This window comes from Triturus cristatus, chromosome 2_1 (assembly GCF_964204655.1).
Source record: "Triturus cristatus chromosome 2_1, aTriCri1.1, whole genome shotgun sequence".
Taxonomy (NCBI): domain Eukaryota; kingdom Metazoa; phylum Chordata; class Amphibia; order Caudata; family Salamandridae; genus Triturus; species Triturus cristatus.
The window spans coordinates 1104069439-1104094176 of record NC_140581.1 but is presented as its reverse complement, the minus strand read 5'-3'; the positions used below and the strand labels follow the sequence as shown (position 1 = coordinate 1104094176).

General features: G+C 51.8%; 1 protein-coding gene across 4 annotated transcripts in view; it reads left to right on the top strand.

Moving 5' to 3' along the window:
* LOC146866435 (poly [ADP-ribose] polymerase tankyrase-1) overlaps positions 1 to 14036 on the top strand; it is a 555840-nt gene extending 541804 nt beyond the window's left edge. For all 4 annotated transcript variants that reach the window (XM_085636500.1, XM_085636501.1, XM_085636499.1 and 1 more), the window contains 2 exons: positions 8899 to 9055; positions 10599 to 14036. In XM_085636500.1, the coding sequence (XP_085492626.1) occupies positions 8899 to 9055; positions 10599 to 10685 (244 nt within the window). In that variant the 3' untranslated portion in view covers positions 10686 to 14036. The remainder of the gene's footprint in view (positions 1 to 8898; positions 9056 to 10598) is intronic.
* The last annotated feature ends 10702 nt before the right edge of the window (positions 14037 to 24738 follow it).

The window sequence follows — 24738 nt, the reverse complement described above, 5'->3', positions numbered from 1 at the left end:
GAGGGTCAGGGTGGTCCCACCCCCGCGGCTCAGGTGGAGCCGCAGGAGTCTCGTCCATCCCCATACCCGCCGGTCCCTGGGACTGACGCGACTCCGGCGGAGGTCAGTGCCTTCCTCTCGGCCATGAGGGGCCTGGCTCCGCCGTCAACGCCTGTAGGCGCGCCTTCGGGCCCCGCAGGTTCGACTGGGTGACATCGCGTGCCGGCGGCTCCGGCCCCGACACCGCAGGTCCCCGAGGGATCCAGGCCTGGATCTCGGTAGGCGCCGGTCGACCTCATGACGCCTCCTCCGCCGGTGCCGACACCGGTTCCACCTCCGGTGCCGTCTCCGGACGACGCCGTTCCCCGGTTCAGCCCCTGTCCGGACCCGACGCCGGTACGGCGCCGCACCCGACGTCGATGGATGACCAGTTCATCTACCGTCCGGCTGCGATCGTTCCTCCTGTTTATCAGGAATCGGATGACGGGGGCGACTGGGAGGGGTCTGAGGACCCTATGGCCCTCCAGGGTCAACTTGCACAGGACTGGGCAGACGAACTGGGGGATGCCAGTGGTCTGGACACTTCGCCGGACGCTGGCTTCATCTCTCCTCCGACTGTGGCCTCGGAGGAGGGTGCAGCTTTTTCAGTGGTGCTGCGCAAGGCGGCCGAAGCCCTAGGGCTGGAGTTGCCTGCTGTGGCCGTGAGGACTAACGTCCTCACAGAGATCCTTCAACCGACAGCAAGCTCCACTGAGCCTCTGCTGCAGTTTAATGAAGCCCTCATAGACGTTCTGCAGGGCACTTGGTCCAAGCCCTCCACAGTTCCTCCTGTGGACCGGAACGTTGCCCGGCGCCACCGCCCTGCTCCGGGCGACCCCAGTTTCCTCTCCAAACACCCCACCCCCGAGAGTCTGGTTATCCAGGCCTCAACCTCCCAATCCTCCTTCCCGTCCGCTCCTCCGGATCGGGAATCCAAGAGGTTGGAACAGTTTGGCAAGAAACTGTTCTCGTCCCTGAGTTTGGGGCTGCGGTCTTTAAATACCGCTTGCCTTTTGGACCGTTATTCCCACTCTCTGTGGGATATGGTGGAGGACGTGCTGCCCTTGTGCCTGGTGGAGGCCCGGGCACGACTCACTCAAGCACTTGCTGACGGTCGAGATGCAGCACGGCACGCCATACGGTGTGGACTGGGTCGGGCGATTTCCACCACGTTGGCGCTTCGGCGTCACGATTGGCTGAGGTCCACGACATTTTCACGGGATGTCCAGAGTTCCCTCATGGACATGCCCTTTGATGGCACTCGCCTTTTTGGTGAGAAGGCGGACAGTGCGCTGGCTCGGTTCAAGGACTCCCGGGCCACGGCCAAATCCTTGGGTCTTTCGGCCTCGCGGCCGCAAACTTCCGCTTTTCCTCCCTTTCGTGGCCAAGGAAGGGGCGCCTCCTCAATGCCGCCCAGCCACCGGCCGCAGAACCAACCTGCACACGGACGTGGATTCCGCCGAGGCGGTACTGGAGGTCAACGTGCCGGTCAGTCCACATCCACCCCGGCAGCATCCGCCTCAAAGCCCTCCTAGTCCGAGCTTTCAGGCCCATTCAACGCCAGTGGGCGGCAGAGTTCGCCATCACCTGCTCCACTGGCGCTCCATCACGTCGGACAGGTGGGTGCTGCAAATCGTCCGAAGGGGCTACTCCCTCACCTTAGAGACGACCCCTCCAGCCATGCCGCCGCTGAACCACCGTATGTCGGGGGATCATTTGCATCTTCTACGAGAGGAAGTTTAGGCCCTCTTGGCCAAAGAGGCCGTCGAGCGCGTTCCTGGTCCAGAAGTAGGTCGTGGTTGTTATTCCCACTACTTTCTGGTTCCCAAGAAGGGCAAAGGGGGCCTACGCCCGATCTTGGACCTCAGGAGCGTGAACTCCTTCCTCCGGAAGGACCGGTTCAAGATGCTCACTTTAGCTCAGGTTCTGGCTGTCCTAGACCCTGGAGACTGGATGGTAGCGTTGGACTTGCAGGACGCTTATTTCCACATCCCCGTCCTGCCGGCCCACCGGCGTTACCTGCGGTTCACGGTGGGTCAGGAGCACTTTCAGTTCACCGTGCTCCCCTTCGGCCTCACCAGTGCCCCTCGGGTGTTCACGAAAGTGATGGCGGTGGTCGCAGCTCATCTGCGCCGATCAGGGGTTCCAGTCTTCCCCTATCTCGACGACTGGCTGTTGAAGGCGGGCTCGCCCCAGCAAGTCGTCTCGCACCTCCAGACTACTGCCGACCTCCTGCACTCGCTGGGCTTCTCCATCAATGTGCCGAAGTTGCACCTGAGTCCCTCCCAAAAGCTCCTCTTCATCGGGGCGGTTCTCGCGGAACAGCGGGTGCGGGACATTCAGGCCCTGATTTCCATCTTCCGGCCTCTGTCCTGGGTTTCGGTCAGGTTGGTGCTGCGGCTTCTGGGGCTGATGGCCTCCTGCATCCTGTGGGACCTGAAGTTTCAGTGGGCCCAGCATCGAGGCAACCTGTCCGACCATGTCTTGATCTCGGAGGGCACTGCGAACCAGCTGCAGTGGTGGCTGACAAATCGCGATTGGGTCAGCGGCAGATCCCTCGCCCTACCCCAACCGGAGCATGTCGTAGTGACGGATGCGTCCCTCCTGGGATGGGGGGGCCATATGGGAGAGGCGGAGATCAGAGGACTCTGTTCTCCGGCGGAGACTCGGCTCCATATCAACCTCTTGGAGCTGAGGGCGATCCGACTTGCACTAAAAGCCTTCCTTCCCTTTGTCCGGGGAAGTGTCGTGCAGGTGTTCACGGACAACACCACCGCCATGTGGTATTGCAACAAACAGGGCGGGGTGGGGTCGTGGACCCTTTGTCAGGAGGCTCTGCGCCTCTGGACATGGCTAGAACATCAGGGCATCACCCTGGTGGTTCAACATCTGGCGGGCTCTCAACGCCAGAACAGACTAACTCAGCCGCCGGTGCATGATGGATCACGAATGGCGTCTGAACTCGGACGTGGCGCAAGGTCTCTTTCTGCAGTGGGGAGAGCCTTGGTTAGATCTATTCGCCACCGAAGAGAACGCGCAATGTCAGCAGTTCTGCGCGTTGGAATTTCCAAGGCGGCCCTCGCTCGGAGACGCTTTTCGTCGCGAGTGGAGTTGCGGTCTGTTGTACGCCTTTCCGCCTATACCACTTCTGCCCAGAGTGCTGAAGAAGATCAGGCGCGACCGGGCCCAAGTCATCTTGGTGGCTCCGGATTGGGCACGAAGGTACTGGTATCCCGAGCTATTCAGTATGTTCATCCATCCCTCGATACGACTGCCTCTTCAGGAGGACCTTCTGTCGCAGCAGCAGGGGACGGTCCTCCACCCGAACCTGTCCAGGCTCCACCTCCATGCATGGAGATTGAGCGGCGACAGTTGATGCCATTTGACTTGCCTCCTGAAGTCTGTGATGTCATTCTGGCAGCCAGGCGTCCCTCCACAAAGACGGTATACGCCTGCCGGTGGAACAAATTTGTGGCATGGTGCACAGCAAAGGCTGTGGATCCCCTTTCTGCCCCTCTTTCTGAGGTTCTCCTCTTTCTTTGGCCCCTTGAAGGGTTATCTTGCTGCAATCTCTGCTTTCTTAAGGCTTCCTGATCAGCCTTCTCTTTCCAAGTCCCCTGTTGTCTCCCGTTTTCTCAAGGGCATTACTCATATGTTCCCTCCTGTTCCATTCGTAATGCCTCAGTGGGACTTGAACCTTGTTCTCACTTTTCTGATGTGCGCTCCCTTTGAGCCCCTTCACAATTTCCCCATTCGTCTACTGACTCTGAAAACTGCCTTCCTGGTGGCTATCACCTCCGCTAGGCGGGTGAGTGAGCTCCAGGCTCTGTCAGCTAAGTCTCCCTTCCTTTCGGTTCATCCGGATAAGGTTGTCCTCCGGACCCGTCCTTCTTTTCTTCCTAAAGTCGTGACTCCCTTTCACATCGGGCAATCTGTCACGCTGCCCACCTTCTGTCCGCCTCCGCATCCTTCAAAAGATGAAGAGAGGCTCCACCGTCTGGACCCAAAACGTGCGCTGTCCTTTTATTTGGACCGCACAAAACAGTTCCGGTTGGACGACCAACTTTTTGTTGGATATGTAGGTGCTAAGAAGGGTAAAGCTCTGCACAAGCGGACCATCTCGCGATGGGTCGTGTTCTGTATTAAACTCTGCTATTCCTTGGCGAAAAAGGTCCCTCCTGTTGGGCTGAGAGCCCATTCCACCCGGGCCACAGCGGCGACAACTGACCTGGGACGGGGAGTCCCCTTGCAGGACATCTGTCAGGCGGCGACGTGGGCTTCACTGCACACGTTCGCCAAGCACTATTGCTTGGACAGCCAAGTCCGGAGAGATGGCCACTTTGGCCGTTCTGTTCTCCAGGACTTTCTGGTGTGATCTTGATTCGCAGGCCCACCTCCGGGGTTGGTATTGCTGGGGTATCTATTCTAAGGTGAGGAATCTAACTAACGTGTTTCTTTCAGATGAACAAGTTACTTACCTTCGGTAACGATGTATCTGTAAGAAACATTAGTTAGTTAGATTCCTCACCGACCCACCCAGCCTCCCTGTTCTGCGAACCGACATCTAGGGTTAAGGTTCTCCCTTTCAGGGCCCTAGATTTTTTCGCACCAGTGTCGGTCTCTTGCATGGCTCAGCGTCCCTGGCGCGGAAAGCTATGTATAAGAACTGACGTCAGCACCCGAGGGCGGCGTCTAAGTACTCCGACGACGTCATTCCGGCGCACGACGCCGACGACGGACGCAGAGCCGCAGACGACGCCTACCGATGCGCAAGGGGTATTGCTACAAAAATCTTTCCGGATCCAGCCTGACGCCTGGGGATATTCTAAGGTGAGGAATCTAACTAACTAATGTTTCTTACAGATACATCGTTACCGAAGGTAAGTAACTTTTTCGTTGGTTCTAAAATAAAACAACTATATATTTTTTATATAAACCATTGGCCTAGAGTTCAGTTCTTGAGTGTGTGAGACCATTAGCTGACTGTGTGTGTACAACAAATGCTTTACACTGTCCTCTGATACTGCCTTACTGCTCGACCAAGCTACCACTTTAGAGAGTAAGGTTATATCTAACTTTAACCTCTGCCAAACCTCTGGGGACTATGGACTCTGTACACACTGTACCTATTTGGGAACAGTATATACAGAGCCACTTTCTCACACTTGTGTCATCCTAAACATTGACTCTACAAGTTCACTACATAGATAGATACATGGCAGAGGACCAGGTTTTGTCATTTGGAGAGGATGCAGTAGCAGAAATACTGGCTGGCCCAACACCATTTGGAGATACTACAATCAACCAAGTCCTCACACAGGGCGAGGGCTGGGATACATTATTAGAACTGAAAAAAACCCATGTAAAAACCATCTTACACGGGGCAATTTTAACAGAATATCTGAGGGGTAATGCAGCACCACGGGGACCTCTGGTGACGAATGAACCACTCATTTTCCTAAAGGATGCAGCCTTCCAACGAGACTGGGCCCTCATATCCTGGAAGTGCACGAGGCATTGGTTAATCCTCATCATCAGCACAGCAAAAACGTTGGCAGACTCCCTGGTCATGCAGATTCAGGCAAATGAACAAGGCCCGAAAACAAATGTGATTATGGGCACCTAAAAACGAAAACTCTAGGAAGTCAACCATGAGCTGTTGGAATATAAGGAATACTTCATGCAGTCTAAGATAACCAAACTGCAAAAAGATTTAAAACATTTCTCAAAGGAGAAGGTCTATCCCTACACGAATGATGAATCGTCCAACAAAAGCAGGCCGAGATGAAGAGAAGTTCACAATCGGGGAGGAGAAACCATGACACTCAGAGCAGCAGCTGCAGCGATGGGAGTGATTACAAGTTCCCCCCACGGAGGAGATGGAGAGGAGGAGGATCCCAGAGGGGATCACGTCCCTTTTTTCCAACACCATTTTAGAGTTACAAGAACCAGGGATATGGGTGTCCAGGAATGGTATACCTGCACAAACAGTGCTTTCAGAACCCCCAGTTCCCCCAGGCGCTGGTCTGCGCAGGGGTGTATTGAAGCAAGCCCGATGATGAAGCATGTCACTGTTTTGTGAGTGAGGGCAGTAGTTTTTAACAATGCACGTGCCAACCTTGGGCATACACCTTCCCTACTCCTCAATGTGTGTGAAACCCTTCCATGTTGGCCAGAACATCACCTTGCTCCACTTCACCCTTCCAAAGAGGAGGAGAGACTGCACTGTCTAGACCCAAAAAGAGCATTGCCGTTCTACCTTCACTGCACAAAAGTACCTTAATCCTGGCTGCCTCAATGTTGAAGATGTGGGGTGCAGCAGAAGCGATGCGTCTACGTCGATCCTCGCAATGGCGGCGATGCACTGGTCCTGGACCGTGCAACGGCGGTGATGTGTCTGCAGCATAGTCGCGGCTGACGGTGGTGATGTGAAGACCTCTGGTAGCGCATTGCATTGTGCTGGTTCAGAAGGCGATGCGTGGGGTAGATTCATGCAACAGAGGCAATGCACCTGTTCTGGGCACGCAACAGGGGATGATGCGCCGCTTCCAATCCACAAACGGCGCCGGTTCCAGAGAGGATGCGTCAGTTTTGTTGAAGTAAGTATCTTAGGCCTCACTTCCTAGGTCTAGGACTGGGGTGACACCACTTGACAGGGCAGACTCACAAAGTCAAGGTGCAGCAGCATAAGAGTTGGAAGTCTTTTATGTCTCTGAGACTTCAGAGCAGGAGGCGACCCAGCAAGCTTTTTGGAGTCACTGTGGGTTTAAGTGATGCAGGTCCAGTCCTTCTCACCCGGGCAGGAAAGCAGCAGGGTAACACAGCAAGGCATCAGTCCAACAGAGTTGCAGTCCTTCTGCAGCACAGCAGTCCTGGCAGAGTCTTCATAGGTTCAGAAGTGTACTGAAGTGGCTGTGTCAGAGGTCCAGTACTTATTCCAAGTTGTGCCTTTGAAGTGAGGGATACTTGAAGTGCACAGAGGTACTCCCTGCGTGGCCCCAGACTTACTACAGGGGGTATGGAGTCCTTTTTGTGGGTTCAGGACACAGCCTATGCAAGTGTAAGTGTGATGCCTTGCACAGCTCCTCCCTCCCATTCTCCCAGGCTGGCCCATAAAGTCACACCTAAGCTCCCATTGTGTGTGGCTGTCTAGGGGGAATACACAAAGCCCAGTGGGCAATCCTTCCTGGGTCAATAACTCATCCTCTGTGGGGGGGGGGGGGGTCCCAGCTGTACTCCTATGACACTCTTAGGCTCAGTAAACTCGGCCGCAACTTTGTGAGTTCAGGTGCTGGTCCCCTATCGTTGCACGGCGGAGCTTGATGGCAGGTTGAAGGCTTTGAGCGAGCAACTTGTGTGAGCACGCTTCTTCAGCTGTTGGGTCCCTGTGCTTCGAACAGTAGGCCAGTCAGCTGGCCCTTTGAGTCTTTTTGCTTTGGCTGGACTCTGTAGACGGCTTCTCCTTGAACAGGACACTGCAGGCACAGTCCCTCTCCTTTGGTAGCCACTAGGTGCAGCAGGTGCAGTCGACGACGGTGCAGCCTAATTTTGCCAGTTACACAGTGCAGCAGGGCTGACCTTCCTTGGCCCTTCCTCCAGTCCAGTCAAGATCTGAGTTCAGGGTGCCAGGGGTGCCCTAATTATGCTCAGAAAATGCTCTCATGGCAAGATGCAGTTTTTGGCCAATGAGCTAGCAGGTTTTCTTCCACCTGACGACCACTTTCTGCGAATTGTGGCATCTGGGCATCGCAGGATTATGCGTTCTGCCCACTTCAAATATGGCAGGACCCCTCTCCCAGCGTGTGGAGCTCCCTAGCCCAATTCAGAGGTGTGGCCACCAGGCGTGCTACACGTCCCCGGAAAACCAGTCTGGGAGCTGTTTTCCCCTCTCCTATCCCTAGTGCCAGCCTGTCCCTTTCCCAGGTGTTACCCATTTGCCCTTCAAAGGCAGCTTCTCCTTTGAAACTGGCCTTCTGGGGAAAACACCCGTGTGGCTTCTTGCAGGAGGGAGGTAACACCTCCTTCCAGAGCAGGCCCCTATTGCATCCTTTCTTGGGAGTCGTTAGCACATCTCCCTAGGAGGACAGACAGCTGTCTCTGCGACAGGACCCCATGTGCAACTGGTATGGGCACAGAAGACTAAAGGCAGCAAAGAGGCTAATGTGCTAAAGTTGCACACTGCAACTTGCCACATTAATTTCGACTTGAGAATCAAGTCAGGCTTAATGTAACAAGTTGTTTGATACCTTGAATGACCCCATTTGGCCGCCCCATTTCCGAGGTAGTACAGCTGAGGGGTCAGCGTGTAACTCTGGACTCTCTAATGCGGCGACCAAGCCTTTCCACTGTAAAAATGACAGTTTCGCTTTTTTACTATCCGATTGTGTAAACTACATGTTCTGCCACTGAAAGAGGTTGCACCTTGCTTTAAGACCTTTGCTTTAAATGGCAAAGTTGGGCTATCAGTTTAAACTGCTCTTCCACCCTACAATTGGCAGCCTGTGAGTCTCGTTTTACTCGTGTCACACACAGAGTGGAACAACCAGTGCTGAAATCCTTGGGGTGACCCTCTAACTTAGTTGCCCTGGGTACCATTTACTTGTGTCTTATAGGTAAGTTAGCTTAGGCCATTGAGTAGGAGCCAGTTCAACATATCTGTTTAAGCGGCAATGAGGTCTGGTTAGCAGGCCTCAGTGCTCTCCAAGTCAAAAAGCTAGCAGCATCAGTCCAAAAACTTGGGGGTGACCATACAAAAAGAGGCATTTTCTTACATATCTCTTTGTGGAACTTTGCCTCAGAAGTACATTTCTGCATGAATAATTGTTTTCTTTGGACTTTTGTAGCAAAAATAATTATTTTTTACTTGTGTTTTCCTTCTAGACAAATGCTTTTTTGTCGAGTGACGTTAGGAAAATCTTTCCTACAATTCAGTACTATGAAGATGGCCCATGCCCCTCCCGGACATCACTCAGTCATCGGCAGACCAAGTGTAAATGGCCTTGCTTATGCAGAATATGTGATCTACAGAGGCGAACAGGTGATGTACATTGTTATATAGAGTATACCATTTTGAAAGTTAATGTTTATTGCTGTGAGGATGGTTAAATAAAAATGGCTTCAGAAATATGACTGCAAAATCACTGCGTGTAGGCAACTGGAGTCTATAAAGAACCGCTTGCTCACCTTGCCTTTTATTAATTTTTCCGTAAATGTATTGTAACACACTTAAGGGTTTTGTTCTAGAAACATGATTAGTCTTCTGATATATAATTGTTGCAGTTGTGTGCAGAAGTCAAGAGGATTGAATCTGATCCTCTCGGACTGTGCAGTAATTTTGACTGCAGTATTTGGAGCCTCTCTGGAGAGATGCTGTACCTGCCACTCTTCCTCTCCCCAGCTAATGGAGCATATTGATGAGTGGGTTGTAAGGAGAATCTGCTGTGTTTAAATCAGTTTGCCACTGATGCTGCTTAATCTGTGAACACTATTTATGAGTGGCACACAGGTCCTTTCACATGTCCATGGTCTCGTGCAGCTTTCTTCCTATCAGTATAAGTTGGGAGGAGAAGTTGGCCTTGAGTATTTGGCTTTACTAAGCCTCCTCTTAATTCTGCAATCAAAAAGGGTCCAGAAAAGTTCCAAACTCCTTGTTATAAGCAGTGTGTGTTCTGCTTTTATCTCACTGCTGGTGGCCTTAGTTTGAAGGCCCTATGATCCTCAAACACAAACTGAAGTGAGGAATAAACCTGTAGGGCTACTATGAAATAGTTTTCATGGCCATTTGCAAATGTATTCTGTAAGTGATTCTGGATTGCAGAACTGATGAGTATCTCTCCGAAAACAGCTCTTCCCATCTAAAGTGGTTTTTGGTGTTCCAGGTCTCATTCTGTTTAGAAATGGATACCAAATATTCTGATGGAGTTTGTACTTGTAAATTCCTTAGCTCTTGAATCGCCTCTAGGCTTTATTCTTGATCCGTAAAGTTGAAATATCTGTCCTGTGCTGGTAAGTGGCTCCTTGGGCCCAGCTCGACTATGGGATCCATGCCAGATAGGACATAGCGGAGCTGTGTAAAGCACCATCCAAGGGCATTCACGTCCGTTCCCTTTAGTCCATGCCCATTGGCACCGATCCACAGTTGCGCTCCTCAGACCATTTTCCTCAAAATCATTTAAAAAACAAAGTATTCCACCTAGTCAGTATGTTTTATTATAACAGGACATTCAAATGCCAACAGAAGGATATACAGGTCTTCAGATTCTGAAAGCAGTGTAGGCTTGGCCCTGGCAATGTTGTGTTAAGGTAAGTGTATTTGTATAGCTCATAAATCACCCGGGAGTGCGGCACTGTTCATTTAGTACTATGATTAAAGTACTAGGACACTGTTTATGAATTTGAAGTGATAGTTACTGATTAATATTTTTCCTTATTTTAATGCTATTGCTTATTCGTTTGCTAGTTACTGATAAGTTTTTTTCCTCATTTTACTGTCCCTGCTTATTTATTTACCAAGCGGCTTCAGATGTGTTTTTGTCAAATATTTGGCAATGTTTACCAATGTTTACCATTTTCTGTTTTAGGCGTACCCAGAATATCTCATTACATACCAGATCATGAAGCCAGAAGTTCTTCCACAGGCCCCCACGACAGGGGAACAGAAAACCTAGTAAACATAAACTCAGATTTCCAAAGTTGGACTGAATGGAATCTGATTGTTTTCTGAAACTAGCTACCGATTAAATTCCTGAAAGCCAAGACCGAGGCTTGTACATCTTTAATAAAGTGTAGCTTTGTTGTTAGATGTAATCTGGGTAACTGACAACATACTCAATTGCTACTGTTCCTTTAAAGGAAATGTTTACAAGGGACTGCCTTTCTAACAACTTATCTCAGGCTCATTTTCAGTTTCTAGTTCTCTTTGTAATTTAAAGAAACATTGTTTTGATGTACTTTGGGAACCTTATGGGAAATGTGGGAAAACGTTACCACATGTAAGCATTTCATGCTATTACTCTGCGTTTATTTGAATAACATTACATCAAAACTCACAGCATTTTCTTCAACCGCCAGCATTCTTTTGTAAGAGAATGTAATCTGTTCACTTTTTTATATACATATATATTCTATAAAATATTATGTATGAATAGATATAATAGCTATACGATACTCTGAAAATGAGCCAGAACCTTACTGGATATTTTTTGCACAAAGACATAGAGAAAAAACCTATAGCAATGCAATATAAATTTCTCATTCCGGGAGGATTTAGGCCCAGATCTTATGTAAATGTTTGTTTGCACTTTTATGAGAAAATGTTGCATTATAAAACATCTTATGGGAGTTGAACATGCTGGTGGTGTAATGTAGTAGAGAGAAGCAAACTCGACTTCTTTCTGGACCATTCTGGCCTGTTCCCCGAAAGAAGACCATAAAGTAACGTTTGGTTTCATCAACTTGATCAAGCTTTCTTTATCGGATGAGAAACTCCTTTATCAAGCGGATCAGCAACCTTTCCTGCCTTGATCATAGTCCTCACTTGAGAGTTACGTTTCAAGACTCAAAAACGAAGGATGTACAATGTTAACAAATTTGTCATTGCCATCATTCTTTAGCAATGGTGAAGATTGGAATAACTGGGCGGAGAATTAAATATCCATCTACTTGTAGGTCTACCTTTCTTTTAGTGTAGGTGGAAGTAAAGGATTTGCAAGTATTAGTGCTATTATTTTCCCTTGTCTGTTAGCCATGTGATGGAAATGAAGATAAATTGCAGTGAAATGGCTTTGAAATAGATTAAGAGTTCATAACACACTGAAAGCTTACCCCAAATGTTTATCATCTAATGAGTCAAATCTCTTGATATAGTTTATATTTGCGCATGGTTGCTACAAATCATACAATCTCCTTCTGTACTAACAGCAGGCATGTTAGTTCACTGCACCTTCAACATCCAGGGTGACACAGCAACAATTCTTGTGCTATCCCCTAAGTGATCTTCAGCGAATACCTCTCCCCTCTTGCTCAGAATGACCAGGTAGCAAAATCCATTTGCTAACTTTTTCTTGCCAAAAGTGATGGCAATTTTCTCATTGCATATCCATTTTCAGATGTAATAACGGACTTGTTTCAGTGGCTTTTTTGTCTCAAGCTGTGACCCTTTCATTGTCTTTTATGCATTCTTTCTCTGTTTTGGGGGACTCAATTTGTTAAGTTTTTGGAAATGTCTCTTAATCTACCAGGAATATAGGAGCTAAGCAGTGAAAAATGTAAACTCTAAAAAGTTTTCTCATCCCAATTAGGTGTTTTTTTTTATCTTGAAGTTCAGAAAAATTGATTCCTATTCCACCTGTTTGCTCAGCTGAGTTAGGAATTGTGGCACAGAAAATGCATAACAAAGCCAGAGGTTTAACGCAGTAGTTGTTTTGGGGATTTTAGACTTTAGGTGCAGGCCTGTGGTAAGGGACAATGTTAAAGGCAAACAAATCAATTCTACTTAAAGGGAATCCTCTCTGCTGTTCATGAGAGGCATGTCAGACAGGCCTCACCACTAGTGTTTCCCGAGTCAAAACCGTTGACCCAAAGAAGCCTTCATGTTTGCCTTCCGTACTTTTTGCACGTTCCCTTACCTCCGCTTTCACAGAGCTCCACCACCTGGGTGTCTAAAGCGATTTGCGTTTTTGCTTAGAATGGGCAGAAAAGATGGGCGAAGAGGTTGTGAGCTTTGGAAGCAAAGGAGAAGCTACCGCAAGGGAGTAGATGCCTGTGTATATTGTCCCCTTTTATTTTTTGCTATTAGGTTACAAAGGAGCCTGAGCTTGAAGGCATTTGGGAAGAGTTAAAGTTTGCCCACTGCACAGATTAATAACTCCCATACCATTTGCTTTTGTTGTGTGTAAAGGAGTTTCTATCTTAAAAGGCATTACAGAAAAGCAAGAGCTGGGAAACGACAGGTACTGTCTTGATATTCTGAATTCGGTGTGAAGAGAGAACAGATATTGGTGACAATGCTAAACACAAAAAGGGCATTAAATAGGACAGGATGCATTTTATGCAGCCTACTGAACATTTTCAAAGTTTCCTAAGGTTAAGTGTACCTTCTCTTTGCTTTTAAAAAGAGGACCATTGTGCAATTATGTTACCCATATATCGTGTATAAGAGCATTGATAAGATGCAATAATTAACAACTTTTTCCTCGTTTGTATTTATATTGTACTTAAAGGGGGGGCAAAGTAGAGAGAGTGTAAAACCTACCAAGTACACTTGTTTTTGTTGGTGTCATTTACAGCTTGAATAAAAAAAGCTAAGGGGAAAAGACACTGAAATAAAATGTGCATTATGGATTTTTCACATGTATGTTTGTCCCTCTGCCTTCAAAAATAGAATATTAATGAAACACAGACAACGTTATAATTGTATAAAGAAAATTAAGAAATTATATTTTGTCATTTTTAATGAATAAGAAATGCAAAAAATGTTTTTATTTCAAGTGCATCCCTGGTCATCTTTGATATCTCTTGCACATATTCCCAACATTTTTTTCTCTTTGCTTTCGCCTCCCAAAACAAACTTCACCTCTAAGAAAAAGTATTGATTTGACAGACATGCCATGCGTGACATAACTTACTTGAAGACTTTTTCTCGTATAGAGTAATAATTATTACTTCAAGTTTTATATGCTTTAAATTCTTTTTTCATTTTACGAAAAAATGTATCTGGATATTGCAGTTGATGGTTAATAGTGGATGTGAAAGTGTTACTTCCCACCCCTTCTGGGTCAGTGGTTCACGCTAGGAAAAGTAGAGTTTCTCTTCAGAGATAGAGATTACCTTGGAATGAAAGTTTAAAAACAAATAAAGGACACCAAATGTTGATGATGCTGTACAACTGAACAAGCACCGGTTATCTTTTTTTGACTAGCACCATTAATTTCAGGAGGCAAATGTCGTCCATTGTTTTTAAACTGCCAGTGTTCTATATCTGATGTCTGTCCTGAGTAAAGGTGCTGTGTAAGGAAAAATATTTGTTTTGGTGTGTTTTTTGGTATAAATGTAAAAAACGTGGGATCCACATTAAACATTCATAGTGAACTCCTTTTCCTAGAAATATTCATATGTAAAGCCAAAAAATATAGTTTTCTAATATTTTTCCTGCATATACAATCTGAAAGAAACACGTTAGTTAGATTCCTCACCTTAGAATATCCCCAGGCGTCAGGCTGGATCCGGAAAGATTTTTGTAGCAATACCCCTTGCGCGTCGCTAGGCGTCGTCTGCGGCTCCTCGTCCGTCGTTGGCGTCGTGCGCCGGAATGACGTCGTCAGAGTACTTAGACGCCGCCCTCGCGCGCTGACGTCAGTTCTTCTTTTTCCGTGCCAGACAGCGCCGATCCGGGAAGAGCTTACCCCTTAGTCAATTTTTGACTCTTTTTGGTCTTCTGTCGACTCGACTCTGGTGCCGGTAGGATACCCGGGTTTAAAGCCTGTGACTCCTGTCATCGACTGATGTCGGTGACGGACCACCATCGCCGGTGCCTTTACTGCCTGGGGGCCAACCACGACGCAGAGTCGTGCCCCGATTGTCAGGCCTTGACCTCGAAGGCTAGACGGGAGCGGTCCCGTAAGCTCCTTGAGCTTCGGCACTCGGCTCCGCGCCGCTCACGGTCCCGGTCCAGGAGGAGGTCCAAGGACTGGTCGCGGAGCCGCAGTCACCATCATCGCTCGTCGGGCTTGAAGTCTTCAGGTAAGTCGAAGCGATCTAAGAAGTCCAAGAGGCGACACCGACACCGCTCTTCGGACTCCCCTCGCTGGTCGCGCGACTCGGCCGAGGGTCAGGGTGGTCCCACCCCCACGGCTCCGTCAGAGCCGCAGGAGCCGCGTCCGTCCCCATACCCGCCAGTCCCTGGGACTGCGCGACTCAGGCAGAGGTCAGTGCCTTCCTCTCGGCCATGAGGGGCCTTGCTCCGTCGTCGACGCCTGCCGGCGCGCCTTCGGGCCCCGCGGGCTCGACTGGGCGACCTCGCGTGCCGGAGGCTCCGGCCCCGGCGCCGTCGACGACTTCGGTCCCGACGCCGCAGGTCCCCGAGGGATCCAGGCCTGGATCTCTGCCGGCGCCGGTCGACCTCACGACGACTCCTCCACCGGCGCCGACACCGGTTCCAACCCCGTCTCCGGACGACGCCGTTCCCCGGTTTAGCCCCTGTCCGGGCCCGGCGCCGCTTGACGCCGCACCCAACGCCGATGGATGAGCGTTTCATCTACCGCCCGGCTCCGATCATTCTTCCTGTTTATCAGGAATCGGATGACGGGGGCGACTGGGAGGGGTCTGAGGACCCTATGGCTCCACAGGGCCAACTTTCACAGGACTGGGCAGACGAACTGGGGGATGCCAGTGGCCTGGACACTTCCCTGGACGCTGGTTTCATCTCTCCTCCGACTGTGGCCTCGGAGGAAGGTGCAGCTTTTTCAGTGGTGCTGCGCAAGGCGCCTGCAGCCCTGGGGCTCGAGCTGCCTGCTGTGGCCGTGAGGACTAACGTCCTCACAGAGGTGCTTCAACCGTCAGCAAGCTCCACTGAGCCTCTGCTGCAGTTAAATGAGGCCCTCATAGACGTTCTGCAGGGCACTTGGTCCAAGCCCTCCACAGTTCCTCCTGTGGATCGGAACGTGGCCCGGCGCCACCGCCCTGCTCCAGGCGACCCCAGTTTCCTGTCCCAACACCCCACCCCGAGAGTCCGGTTATCCAGGCCTCCACTTCCCAATCCTCCTTCCCGTCCACTCCTCCGGATCGGGAATCCAAGAGGCTAGTACAGTTCGGAAAGAAGCTGTTCTCTTCCCTGAGTTTGGGCCTGCGGTCTTTGAACACCGCTTGCCTCTTGGACCGTTTCTCCCACTCTCTGTGGGATACGGTGGAGGACGTGCTGCCCCTGTGTCCGGTGGAGTCCCGGACACGTCTCTCCCAGGCGCTTGCTGACGGGCGAGATGCAGCACGACATGCCATACGGTGTGGATTAGACACCATGGACTCGCTGGGTAGGGCGATTTCCACCACGGTGGCGCTCCGGCGCCATGCCTGGCTGCGGTCCGCGTCTTTTTCGGGGGATGTCCAGAGTTCCCTCATGGATATGCCCTTTGATGGCACTCGCCTTTTTGGTGAGAAGGCGGATAGTGCGCTGGCTCGTTTTAAGGACTCCCGGGCTACGGCCAGGTCCTTGGGTCTCTCGGCCCCACGGCCGCAAACTTCCGCCTTTCGCCCCTTTCGTGGCCAAGGAAGGGGCGCCTCCTCATGTCCGCCTAGCCACCGGCTGCAGAACCAACCTGCACGCGGTCGCGGACGTGGATTCCGCCGTGGCGGTACTGGAGGACAACGTGCCGGTCAGTCCACATCCACCCCGGCAGCATCCGCCTCTAAGCCCTCCTAGTCCGAGCTTTCAGGCCCATTCCACGCCAGTGGGCGGCAGAGGTCACCATCACCTGCTCCACTGGCGATCCATCACTTCGGACAGGTGGGTGCTGCAAATCGTCCGAAGGGGCTACTCCCTCCCCTTCGAGACGACCCCTCCAGCCATGCCACCGCAGTGCCACCATATATCGGAGGATCACTTGAATCTTCTGTGGGAGGAAGTTACGGCCCTCTTGGCCAAAGAGGCCGTCGAGCGCGTTCCTGGTCCAGAAGTAGGCCGTGGTTGCTATTCCCACTACTTTCTGGTTCCCAAGAAGGGCAAAGGGGGCCTACGCCCTATCTTGGACCTCAGGAGCATCAACGCCTTCCTCCGGAAGGAACGGTTCAAGATGCTAACTTTAGCTCAGGTTCTGGCTGCCCTCGACCCTGGAGACTGGATGGTAGCGTTGGACTTGCAGGACACCTATTTTCACATCCCCGTCCTGCCGGCCCACCGGCGTTACCTGCGTTTCACGGTGGGTCAGGAGCACTTTCAGTTCACTGTGCTCCCCTTCGGCCTCACCAGTGCCCCTCGGGTGTTCACGAAAGTGATGGCGGTGGTCGCAGCTCATCTGCGCGGATCGGGGGTTCCGGTCTTCACCTATCTCGACGACTGGCTGTTGAAGGCGGGCTCCTCCCAGCAACTCGTCTCCTACCTCCAGACTACGGCCGACCTCCTGCATTTGCTGGGGTTCTCCATCAACGTGCCAAAGTCACACCTGAGACCCTCCCAGAAGCTCCTCTTCATCGGAGCAGTTCTCGATTCGGCGCAGTTTCGGGCTTATCCTCCGGAACAGCGGGTCCGGGATATTCAGGCTCTTATTACCATCTTTCGGCCTCTATCCTGGGTTTCGGTCAGGTTGGTTTCTGCGGCTTCTGGGGCTGATAGCCTCCTGCATCCTGTTGGTGCATTACGCCAGGTGGCGAATGCGGGCTCTGCAGTGGGACCTGAAGTTTCAGTGGGCCCAGCTTCGAGGCAACCTGTCCGACCATGTCTTGATCTTGGAGGGCACTGCGAAACAGTTGCAGTGGTGGCTCACGGACCGCGATTGGGTCAGGGGCAGATGCCTCTCCCTACCCCAACCGGAGCACGTAGTAGTGATGGACGCGTCCCTCCTGGGATGGGGGGCCATATGGGAGAGGTGGAGATCAGAGGCCTCTGGTCTCTGGCGGAGTCTCAACTCCATATCAACCTGTTGGAGCTGAGAGCGATCCGGCTTGCACTGAAAGCCTTCCTTCCCTCTGTCCGGGGAAGTGTTGTGCAGGTGTTCACGGACAACACCACTGCCATGTGGTATTGCAACAAACAGGGCGGGGTGGGGTCGTGGACATGGCTGGAACACCAGGGCATCATCATGGTGGTTCAACATCTGGCGGGCTCTCTGAACGCCAGAGCGGACAAACTCAGCTGCCGGTGCATGATGGATCACGAATGGCGTCTGAACTCGGACGTGGCGCAAGGTCTCTTTCTGCAGTGGGGAGAGCCTTGGTTAGATCTATTCGCCACCGAAGAGAACGCGCAATGTCAGCAGTTCTGTGTCTCCGAGCGAGTGCCGCCTTGGAAATTCCAACACGGCACTCGCTCGGAGACGCTTTTCGTCGCGAGTGGAGTTGCGATCTGTTGTACGCCTTTCCGCCTATACCACTTCTGCCCAGAGTGCTGAAGAAGATCAGGCGCGGCCGGGCCCAAGTCATCTTAGTGGCTCCGGATTGGGCACGAAGATACTGGTATCCCGAGCTACTCAGTATGTCAATCGATCCTCCGATACAACTGCCTCTTCAGGAGGACCTTCTGTCGCAGCAGCAGGGGGACGGTCCTCCACCCGAACCTGTCAAGTCTCCACCTCCATGCGTGGAGATTGAGCGGCGACAGTTGGTGCCATTTGCCTTGCCTCCTGAAGTCTGTGATGTGATTCTGGCAGCCAGGCGTCCCTCCGCAAAATTGGTATACGCCTGCAGGTGGAACAAATTTGTGGCATGGTGCACAGCAAAGGCTGTGGATCCCCTTTCCGCCCCTCTTTCTGAGGTTCTACTCTTTCTTCTTTCTTTGGCCCAGCAGGGCTCTGCTCTGGGCACCTTGAAAGGTTATCTTTCTGCAATCTCTGCTTTCTTACGGCTTCCTGATCAGCCTTCTCTTTTCAAGTCCCCTGTTGTTTCGCGCTTTCTTAAAGGCATTACTCACAAGTTTCCTCCTGTCCACTTCGTAATGCCTCAGTGGGATTTGAATCTTGTTTTGACCTTTCTGATGTGCGCTCCCTTTTAACCCCTTCACAATTGTCCACTTCGTCTTCTGACTTTTAAGACTGCTTTCCTGGTTGCTATCACCTCGGCTAGACGGGTGAGTGAGCTCCAGGCTCTGTCATCTAAGCCTCCCTTTCTTTCTATTCATCCGGACAAGATTGTCCTCCGGACTCGTCCTTCTTTTCTTCCGAAAGTGGTGACCCCCTTTCACATCGGGCAATCGGTCACTTTGCCCACCTTCTTTCCGCCTCCGCATCCTTCGAAAGAGGAAGTGAGGCTCCACCGTCTGGACCTAAAACGTGCGCTGTCCTTTTATTTGGACCGCACCAGTCAGTTCCGGGTGGACGACCAACTTTTTGTTGGATACGTAGGTGCTAAGAAGGGGAGAGCCGTACACAAACGGACCATCTCACGGTGGGTTGTCTTGTGTATAAAAGTTTGTTACTTCTTGGCGAAAAAGGACCCTCCTGTTGGGCTGAGAGCCCATTCCACCCGGGCCACGGCGGCGACTACTGCCATGGGACGGGGAGTTCCCTTGCAGGACATCTGTCAGGCGGCGACGTGGGCCTCACTGCACACGTTCGCCAAGCACTATTGCCTGGACAGCCAAGTCCGGAGAGATGGCTTCTTTGGCCGTTCTGTTCTCCAGGACTTTTTGGTGTGATCTTGGTTCACAGACCTTCCACCGGGGTTGGTATTGCTGGGGTATCTATTCTAAGGTGAGGAATCTAACGTGTTTCTTTCAGATGAACAAGTTACTTACCTTCGGTAACGATGTATCTGTAAGAAACATTAGTTAGTTAGATTCCTCACCGACCCACCCAACCTCCCCGCTCTGCGAACCAACATCTAGGGTTAAGGTCATCCCGTTCAGGGCCCTAGACTTTTTGGCACCAGTGTCGGTCTCTTGCATGGCTCTGCGTTCACAGCGCGCGAGGGCGGCGTCTAAGTACTCCGACGTCATTCCGGCGCACAACGCCAATGACGGACGCGGAGCCGCAGACGACGCCTAGCGACGCGCAAGAGGTATTGCTACAAAAATCTTTCCGGATCCAGCCTGACGCCTGGGGATATTCTAAGGTGAGGAATCTAACTAACTAATGTTTCTTTAGGATACATCGTTACCGAAGGTAAGTAACTTGTTCTTTTCTTTCAAATACCTCCAAATTACTTACATACTTGACTTGGAAAATTTTTAAAGTAACGAATATAACTGCTTTGTAGTGCATAATTTCCATTGCAACACTGTATGTGCCAGCAACAATGACATCACTTCAGCCTTCATATGCACCACATGTGCTGACGAGTTCCTTTTTTATGCTAACCACAGTTGATAAAATCCCAGCAACTAGCTTTAGGTTTCACACATATTTTTCAATTATTTTCTTTGTTACCTTTTAAAGCCTCTAACGTATGCAGAGCATGCAACCAAAGCATTTTCTCAGATGATTAACAAATGATCCTCAATTATGTCTGTCAAAAAAAGTAATTTAGTTTTGGATTAAAACCATAAAAGTACAAACATAAAAAACCTTTACAATCGCATTTAAACAGCATTTGCAAACTTCCAGAATGTTATTAAAATTGGATGCTTTAGACAGAATCACCGGCAGATCATTCCGCAATTGAACACATAGATTGTCAGAGGAGATAAAATTGAATAAATAGCTGTAATATATAAAACCAGGCTTAAAGAAGAAATAAATCATAAAACACTACTGCCGTGCAAACATAAGGTTATGTTAAAGATTGAATAAAAATCATCGCCTTTCTGCATTGTCTGAGGTTCGTGCGCTTCAAGATTGTGAGCAGAATGGGCTGCCTAGGAAGCACATAGAATTTGCAGAAAAGCAAAAAGTTCATAATGGACTAGGGAAAGCAAGAGTCACAATGTGGGGAAATGGGGTGTATTATAGGGTGTGGTTGTGTGACCTCACAGTGTAATATACTTACCACCCCCTTTTAGGTCCAGTAATTATTGTCTGTAAAACCCTCAGCTCGGCCCTGGGTAGCTGTGGCACTGAGGAGCAAGGCTTACACAGAGGAACACGTGCAAAGCATTTAATCAGCACCAAAATAATTGAAGCAGAAATTGACTTTTCACTGAAGAAATCCGACACCAATTTATAAAAATAGACTGTATTTTTCTAAGAATTTAGACACCAGAACAACAAAGATCCACCGGAGGGTTCAAGAGATATAGATTTTACAAGCAATAATACATCGGAGCAGTTTCACTCACCTGTGAACAAGCCTTGGCAAAGTCAATGAATTGGACACTTAGAAACCTTTTCAAGGGAAACTTAGGTAAGTGTCAATGCGGCCGGTTACAAGTAGTTTGGGTGACCAAGTCCAGCAGGGAGCTAGTCAGGGGGACCAGCAAGGTCCTCAAAAACAGTTACCTTCACAGAAGACGCAGTCCATCAGCAGTTCCAGGCACTTTATCGTCATTGGAATAGATTCCTATGGAGTACCCTTGATGCAAGGGATGAAGAATGCTGGAGATTCTCCTAGGATGCTGTGGATGTGATGTGGTCGACTAAGGTCTTCCTGCAGGGATTCCTCGGTCCACGAAGATGGTGAAGGGGTCCTGGTTGTTGGGTCGACATCCCACGAAGTCCTCTCCGGTTTGGCTGAAGTTCTTTCGCCACTGGACTGCTAGTTGTCCATTGTCGCAGCCACAGGCCAATCCTTCCTAAGTCGATAATCCCCCTTCTGAGGGTCCCAGCAACTCTCGGTCAGCACTCCCAGGTTCAGCGAATTAAGGTGCAACTCTGTGCATCAGGTCTTAGTCCTCCTTACTGCACAGCTGCAGTGGTAGCAGCTTGAAGAATTTTGGATACTAGCTTACCCCAGCAGGCTTCTTCAGCAGTTGTCTCCCTGTAGAGCGTATAGTTAGCAGGCACGGTCCCTCTCTCTGCTAGCCATCAGGTGCAGTCCTCGTGGATGCAGCCTCTTTGCTGGTCCCTCAGTGCAGCAGGGCAGTTCTTCTTCGGTCCTCCTTCCGAGTTGGTTGAGATCTGAGGCCTGGGTGCCATGGGTTCCCTCTTTATGGTCAGAAAGTGCCCTCAGGGCAGGATGCGGGTGGTAGCCACCAGGATGCAGTTGGCTACTAGATTCCCTTCCACCTGGTAACCACTTACTGTGGAGTGTGGCATTTGGCTATCCCAGGATGCACCATTTTGCCCACTTCCAAGATGGCGAGACCCCTCTCCAGTTGTACAGACCTTACTAGCCTACCCCTGGGGTGTTGTGACCTAAGGGCTACACACTACTGGGGAAACTAGTTTGGCAACTGGTTTCTCCTCTCTGCCTCCTGTGCCAACCTATCTGAAAGAAACACGTTAGTTAGATTCCTCACCTTAGAATATCCCCAGGCGTCAGACTGGATCCGGAAGATTTTTCGTCAGCAATACCCCTTGCGCGTCGCTAGGCGTCGTCTGCGGCTCCGCGTCCGTCGTCGGCGTCGTGCGCCGGGATGACGTCGTCGGAGTACTTAGACGCCGCCCTCGCGCGCTGACGTCAGTTCTTCTTTTTTCCGCGCCAGTAAGCGCAGATCCGGGAGAGCTACCCCTTTAGTCAATTTTTGACTAACTTTTTTGATCCTTTTTGATCGTGTCTCGACAACGGTGCCAGTAGGATGCCTGGGTTTAAAGCTTGTACGGACTGTAACCGATTGATGTCGGTTACCGACCATCACCGCCGGTGTCTTTACTGCTTGGGCCTCGATCACGACGCGGCGTCGTGTTCGGACTGCAAGGCCCTGACCTCGAAGGCTAGACGGGAGCGGTCCCGTAAGCTTCTCGAGATTCGCGACTCGGCTCCGCGCGCCTTTCGATCCCGGTCCAGGAGGAGGTCCAAGGATTGGTCGCGGAGCCGCAGCCGACGTCACCATCGGTCATCGGGATCCAAGTCTTCGGGTAAGTCGAAGCATTCCAAGAAGTCCAAGAGGCGGCATCGCTCTTCGGATTCCCCTCGCCGGTCGCGCGACTCGGCCGAGGGTCAGGGTGGTTCCACCCCCGCGGCTCCGGCGGAGCCGCAGGCGCCGCGCACGTCCCCATACCCTCCGGTCCCTGGGACTGACGCGACGCCGAAGGAAGTCAGTGCCTTTCTCTCGGCCATGAGGAACCTGGCTCCGCCGTCGGCGCTCGCTGGTGCGCCTTCGGGCCCCGCGGACCCGACTGGGCTGCCTTGCCTGCCGGTGGCCCCGGCCCCGGCGCCGTTGACGGCTCCGGCCTCGACGCCGCAAGCGCCCGAGGGACCCGTTCTCGAGTCCCCGTCGACGCCGGTCGACCTCGTCACGCCTCCTCTGCCGGCGTCGACACCGGTTCCACCCCCGACGCCGACGTCGACTCCGCTCGACGTCGTGCCCCAGTTCAGTCCCGCTCCGGGCCCGGCGCCGGTCCGGCGTCGATGGACGCTGAGATCGACGCCGCTAGAGACACATTATGTCTACCGCCCGGCTCCGTTACTTTCTCCTCTATACCAGGAGTCGGATGATGGGGACAACTGGGAGGGATCTGAGGATCCTATGGCCGCTCAGGCTCAACTGTCCCAGGACTGGGCAGATGAACTGGGGGAGGCCAGTGGTCTGGATACCTCGCCAGACACTGGATTCATCTCTCCTCCGACTGTGGCTTCGGAGGAGGGTGCTGCTTTCTCCGTGGTGCTGCGCAAGGCGGCCGCAGCCCTTGGGCTCGAGCTACCTCCCGTGGCTGTGAGGACGAACGTCCTCACTGAGGTGCTTCAGTCTGCAGCAAGCTCCACTGAGCCTCTGCTGCCATTCAATGAGGCCCTCACTGACGTTCTACAGGGCACCTGGTCCAAGCCCTCCACAGTTCCTCCTGTGGACAGGAACGTCGCCAGGCGCCACCGCCCTGCTCCGGGCGACCCCAGTTTTCTGTCCCAACACCCTACCCCTGAGAGCCTGGTTATCCAGGCCTCCACCTCCCAATCCTCTTTCCCGACCGCCCCGCCGGACCGGGATTCCAAGAGACTAGAGCAGTTTGGCAAGAAGCTGTTCTCCTCCCTTAGTTTGGGCCTGCGGTCTTTGAACACCGCTTGTCTCTTGGACCGTTATTCCCACTCTCTGTGGGATGCGGTGGAGGACGCGCTGCCCCTGTGTCCGGAGGAGGTCCGGACACGACTTACCCAGGCTCTGGCCGATGGGAGGGATGCCGCGCGACATGCTATAAGATGTGGGCTTGACACCACGGACTCGCTGGGTAGGGCGATTTCTACCTCAGTGGCGCTTAGACGTCACGCCTGGCTGCGGTCCACGTCATTTTCGGGTGATGTCCAGAGCTCTCTCATGGACATGCCCTTTGATGGCACTCGCCTTTTTGGCGAGAAAGCGGACAGTGCGCTGAATCGCTTTAAGGACTCCCGGGCTACGGCCAAGTCCTTGGGCCTCTCGGCCCCGCGGTCGCAAACTTCCGGCTTTCGCCCCTTTCGTGGCCAAGGAAGGGGTGCCTCCTCACGTGCGCCTAGCCACCAGCCGCAGAATCAACCTGCGCGCGATCGCGGACGTGGTTTCCGCCGAGGCGGTTCTGGAGGACGACGAGGTCAGTCCACATCCACCCCGGCAGCATCCGCCTCAAAACCTTCCTAGTCCGAGCTTTCAGGCCCATTCCACGCCAGTGGGCGGCAGAGTTCGCCATCACCTGCTCCACTGGCGGTCCATCACATCAGACAGGTGGGTGCTGCAAATCGTCAGAAGGGGCTACTCCCTCCCCTTCGAGACGACCCCTCCAGCCATGCCACCGCAACACCACCGTATCTCGGGGGATCATTTGAATCTTCTCCACGAGGAAGTTTCCGCCCTCTTGGCCAAGGGGGCCGTCGAGCGCGTTCCGAGTCCAGAAGTAGGTCGTGGTTGTTATTCCCACTACTTTCTGGTTCCCAAGAAGGGCAAAGGGGGCCTACGCCCTATCTTGGACCTCCGGAACGTCAATGCCTTCCTCCGGAAGGAAAGGTTCAAGATGTTGACCTTGGCTCAGGTTCTAGCTGCCCTAGACCCCGGAGACTGGATGGTAGCGTTGGACT